We start from the raw sequence: 6,000 nt of genomic DNA, 5'->3' as shown, positions 1-6,000 counted from the left end.
GCTGAGATAATATAATAGTTTACTTTTCCCAAAGGAATATCTACAGTGTTCAAAATATTTCTTAAATTGAAATAAATTAATTATTCCCTTTACAGATTTATAAAGCATTTCCTTCTTATTTCTCAAATTAAAGATAAAGTGAATGAGTATACGGGAATGTTAATCACATACAACAAACTGGTGCAGTCTTCCCAGTTTACTCGGTCATTTGCTTCTGGTCTCTGTAACTGAGGTATGGATTATCATTATCATAGAGAACTGTATACCCACCGCTCACTGCGGAGTAGAAAGGCACTTTTAATTTGTGTTGTCATATTGTTGAAATGCCAGTTTAAACTTTTAAAGACATCTCAGAAGTATTTTTGTTTGATGAGATATAAAGGCAAAACTTGGTACCTGATGTTACATTGCCACCAGAAAGGATCCTTTTTATTTGCACTACAAAAGGGTTACTTTTGAGAGTAAAACAGCTATCTACAAGGGATTACTGAATTCCAGAGGGAAAATTCAAATGATAGTTTTAAAAACTCATTACCAATAATTAATAATGAACTCCAGCTAAACAATAGCAGGTGTTCCAGGATTCCAAACAGAAGCAGATGGAAGCAGGAGTGTTTTATAAATACTAGATATATACTGGACGATAAGCTTGGCAGGAATCATTTCATTCTCTGATTGAAACCCAGAATAAGTATCACATCATCAGCTTTTTCCCAAATCCATTTGACCTCATAAATCATTTTTTCATTCCTTACATTTAAAATTGCTCATTACATTTTGTGTTCTATCATTCCTTTTTTTCTTTCTTTTTTTTTTTTTTTTTGGCACTAAAACCTTGACAAGGATAGGAAAGTGTAATCCCCTTTTGTTTCACTTTTGAAAAACCAAGTAGTTTGTGAACCTTTACTTCCCTTTTTCTTCTTCTTCTATTTTAATGTGTCTGGCTAAGAAATACTAATCTAAAATATCTTCACATATTAGACTTTCAAAACAGTAAGTGTAGGTAGATGAAACAAACCAGAGCAAATATTAAGGTAATGTGTAGAATGCAGAGATTTATACTTCCACATTTCAGGAGTGATTCTCAGAGTTAGACTAGTATACACTGCTGCAGATTTAAATCTATGATTTTTGGAGTATCATCACCTGTGCTCTATGAAGGACCCTTTCTGTGCATTCGTTAGCAAAATACCCTTTACTCCCACAGAGATTCCTTTATTATTCCTTCTGACCTTCAGCTGTTGTCAGATTTCATAGAGTTGATTACTATTTTGACAGCTAAAATGCCAGCATTCTCTACTGCTTTTGGCATTGCATGGTTCACTTTGTCATGTGACTTTCTTATAAAACATCCTGTGACCAATTAGCAGATAATATAAATAGATGAAGTAGCAAAACAATGGCTTGTTTTTTAATAAAACACTGAAATTTAGAAATAATGGAACAAACAAGAAAACAACATATATTATTCATTTTTAGTCATTTTTCCATCCATGCATATCAACAATATGATTCATCTTATGCATAGTTGGTTCTATAAAGCAAAGCATATATAAAGTATGATTTTCTTCCTTTCTGTTTTTTTTTTGTTTGTTTGTTTTGGGTTTTTTTGTTTCTTTTTTGTTTGTTTGTTTTTGTTTTTGTTTTTTGTTTGTTTTGTTTTGCTGTTCAATAGTGCATTCTCTGAAGTTTAGGCCAAACAGGAACTTTCTTTTCTCTTGCCTCACCCGTGGAGTCCTAGATAACAGAGCTGTGTCATCATCGAGCTAGAGTAAGACTTTCTCCAAACACCATGGCTGAACGATGTTGGTCACGAATATTGTAGGAAAATTTATTTGTTGTTTGTGCACATCAAGACTTGAGGTGATGCCTTTCTGTGAAGTGCTCATGCAGAGGTTGTGATAAAATAATTTAAAAATATTAAATTTGAGGCAACATAACATTTTGCTGTGCATCCATTGGATGCTTTGCAAATAGTACAGCGTCAATACTGTAAATTCCATTTTAAATGTAGGAACATTGAGGAACAGGTGTTTATGAACTAGTTCAAAGTCCCTTGCTAGAAAAGAATTAAGTATATTTTTGTTCAAAACACTTTTTTCCCCCAATGATCACACTACCTTCCTCAATGTGTCTACCAACTTCTGCTAGGTGAGCACATACAAATGCCGGCAAAGACTACTTTTATCAATAAGGTATTATAATTTCTCATGCTTCTTCACCACACTTTCTAAGTCATATAAACATGGAGAAATAAAATAGAAGAATGGGGGACAGAGAAAGAATAGGAGAGGAGAAGGAAGAAGCGAAAACTATCGGAGAAAATCAGTTGCTGGGATTGCTTAATATCCTAGAGAGATTAGATTCTCATTTGCTCTTAAATACATAGGAACTAAACGTATTACATGCGTTCTCAGGAACGATACCCTTGATTGTCAATGCATGCACACATTATAAGTAGCATTTAGAAAGACTTCCATATAAACAGTTAAAATAACAAAGTATAGTTTGCTTGAAACTGTCAGCTCCCATTCCAAGTATCCATTCTCTCAGAAAATATATATTTAAAGATATAGTACAAGGAATAAAGTCATCCATCTTAATTAAGATTTCCTTAACATAGCTAGAATAACAATGAAAGATATGAGAGAGTAGAGTCTTTTCACTGTAAATAAAAGCATTTCTTTGTTGTAGTAATATTAACGAAGATTAACTCTATGGAATCACCAGATACCATATGAAAGAAATTCTGAATGTTTTGGAAAGAAAAGACTTAGTATTGGAGAAGGGATGGATCTTATTATGATTTTGTTCACTATCAATAGAAATTTTTTTTGTTGTCTTCCTTGTTATAAATCATTTCACCTAAACTTACCAAGAATCAAATCAAGTAACTCATTGCTTCATTCCAAGATATTATTAAAGATATTTATACTTTTATATATGAAGATATTAGTATTTGAGCTTTCAGATGACTTCATGTGCAACATGCCATGCAACAGATGCAAGCAAAATTAAAGGTCCCAGTACCAAATATTATTCCTGCATTTTATCATCTTTATTCAATGTCTGCACATGCATTATGCAGGTTTGTAGATGAAAACATAGCTTAGTACAGAAAAGCTGACAATTTTAGAAACAAAGCCTATTAAAACAGACAACAATAAGAATTGTTTGGAATACCTGGTTTTAAATCCCCATGGACAAACATGTCAATCATATATCGACAGAATGCATACTGATCTGACAGAATAGAGAGAAAAAAGAAGCAATGAAAACATGTCATCACCATCTGTCTATTTTATATGGAGACAAGGTGCATCAAAACAAACAAAAGAGGGAAAGTCTATTTTAGCTCATGTTTATTTCTGTGAATAAATAAATTGGGATACTATGAACATATGGAGACAAATACATGATAAACATAATATTTCACCTATTCCCTACAAACCCTTAAATATGGAAACAAACTTGTTTATGGTTACATTAGGGTGGGAAGTACTTGAAAATTCAAAACCATTTCCTAGCATTAAAACAATTATTCTCACTTGTATTTAAGAGATTTTTGAGAAGGAAGAATGAACTCTACAAAACAGCATTCCCTCCAGCTGGGAATGTTTACCAACGGCTAGACCCAAGACCCTCTGCTAGCTGTACAAGTGAAGCTGTAGATTGTTTCTTGAGGATGAGCCCATTGTAACCTGTCCAGCTCCTGTTCATGGAAATTCTCTTTATTAGAAAGCTAATCTGAAGAATCACTCATAAGACCAAAAAATAGAACTACCAAGTTAATTAACTGAGAAATAATATGAGATCATTTCATACTCTTGACTAGTCTGTAGACCATAAAAATAAAACCAACAAAGTAAACAGATGTTGGATACAGGCACAGTCCACAGTGGCTTCAGGAGTTGGATTTTTTGCTTTCACCTCTTAATGACATATATTTCATGACTATCTATAGTTTTGCAAACTTCGTATTCCCCAGTGGTCAGTCTAACTCTAATTGCCACTATAAAAGATCTTTAAAAGTTTTCATAAACCTTGCCATAACATCTTCGAAACTTTTACATATTATTAATCTTGTATTTAATGATTTACATTTTAGTGCCTTTGTATTAGGTATTTTATTAACCCACCAAAAGTAAACGACACCTTAACACCAAGAAAGTTTATTGAATTTTATAATATGACAAGTTTTTAATTCTTCAAAATTATTTTTATAAAACAGACAATAACTATATTTCTATATAAGTACATACCCAAGAATATTTGTAAAACCTCATTTTTCATAGTGCTAACATCAATTGAAAATGATTACATAATGAAGTTCTACTTATGTCTTTAAAATTGTAAATGAAGCTACTGCAAAAGATCTAAAAATTAGTATTCTTTTCTTTAATCCAGACATTAGGGCATCAAAGCTTATGTTGACTCGGGTTGCTGAGATGAAGGGAGGAGTAGGAAAAGGCTGGTTTTCAGACTGGCCCACAAATCTACTTGTTCACTGAAGCACCTTCAAGGGTAATTTTTTGTCACATTTCAGGCTCTGGAAATCCTGGGGTGTTAGGCAAAGCACATTAAAATAGGTTTTTTTTTTTTATTTTTCTCTTTTTTTCCCTCTTTTGTCTTTTTTTCTCTTCTCTGGACACATTTTTGCTGTAGGAATTCCTGCAGACAGTAGCCTTAAACTTACCCGCCCACTTGGGCGTGGCCTCTTATACCATATATGCTGATAAAGCGCATTAGGCCTCTTTTCCAGCTGCTTGATTAGGTGGCTTTCCCTGTTCCAGCAGAGGATTGTGACCTGTGAGTCTACTCCTAAATAAATAAACCTCTATTATACTCAACTCTGAGCTAGTGTGGGATTTCTTTTAGGCATCCTTCTTCACAATATTTTCCTTTCTTGATGAACAGATAATTTTGCTATAAAGCCAATAATCTTTTTTTTTTTTAATGGAATATGTGGATTTGGAGCAGTGTGAAATGCTCATCTTTCCCTTTGTTTAGGACCTTGTCTAACTGCTTCTTCCTCTTTTCCTTCCTATGATTCTGGCGTGTTTTTTACAAAATAGGATATGCAAAAATGTAGATGTATGGGATCTGTTACCCGCCAATCTGCAACACCGCGTGTTTGTTACAAGTATGCCTTGCTAGTAGCCCCAACATTGTCTAATTATACTGACAGACTCAGAGTTGGATTGCTGATAGCTAGACCGGGACAGGAGTCTCCGATACATAATGAAGATGGCGTCGTCCACATCTAGAACAGTTCAAAATCAGGCTTGGCATCCTTTTCCTTCCTCCACTAGGGCTCCCTGTGGGTGTATCAGTCTTCTGGTTCCATGCCTCAGCAGGATGTTTGCTTAAAAACCGTAAGCCCATCCCTCTCTTTGCCTTTCTTCAAACTGATTTATCTTAAATTTGGAGATGAAGACTTTAAAACAACCACACTCCAGGTGGCATGGGGCTTGGGCTTTCCGTATGCCCATTCTGCTCTACAGAAGATCTTTCTTCTTATCAGGGACCTTGCTTTCTCACCCTTAACAAAACCGTTTCTCTCGCCAATTATTCTGTCTGATATTTTGCCTGCTGTTACCTGTTATACTCCAGATTTTTCTAAATTTTAATTCTTTAGCTGGCAAATAAATTCCACTTAATCAAGATCCCTAGACAGTAACAATGCCACACACTGAATTACTATCTTCAACCTTTCATTTCTTTTTCCCTATTTATTTTTCCTTCATTTACATTTTTAAAAATTCACTATGTGTAATTTAACCCTCTGGAGTAGCAATTTTCCCTATTATTTGTTACATATGTCCAAAATTCATAAGGTGCAGACTATTTATGATATGAAAGGGTTTGTATGCCTCATGTACAGGCTAGAGTTAACCTGTAAGCCCCACCTTCCCAAGGACAGATAACTTCCTGGAATTCTGGGGGCTATTGTTCATGTAAGACAACAAGATCTGTGTTTTCACTTCAGTAAATACATTG

The 6,000-nt window shown here is 34.2% G+C and overlaps 1 protein-coding gene across 1 annotated transcript in view; it reads right to left on the bottom strand.

Annotated features, from left to right (window-relative positions):
* Nucleotides 1-3,025: 3,025 nt before the first annotated feature.
* Nucleotides 3,026-6,000, bottom strand: part of LOC121449229 (triadin-like) — a 113,615-nt gene continuing 110,640 nt past the window's right edge. Inside the window, exon 9 of the mRNA XM_041653532.1 lies at nucleotides 3,026-3,243. Coding sequence (XP_041509466.1) covers nucleotides 3,149-3,243 — 95 coding nt within the window. The 3' untranslated portion in view covers nucleotides 3,026-3,148. The remainder of the gene's footprint in view (nucleotides 3,244-6,000) is intronic.

The sequence above is a fragment of the Microtus oregoni genome, unplaced genomic scaffold, assembly GCF_018167655.1.
Source record: "Microtus oregoni isolate MIOR12 unplaced genomic scaffold, Mior012 000006F_ref0000085, whole genome shotgun sequence".
In the NCBI taxonomy this organism is placed as follows: Eukaryota; Metazoa; Chordata; class Mammalia; order Rodentia; family Cricetidae; genus Microtus; species Microtus oregoni.
Note: the sequence above shows the minus strand (reverse complement) of the source record. Positions and strands in the feature narration are given on the sequence as shown.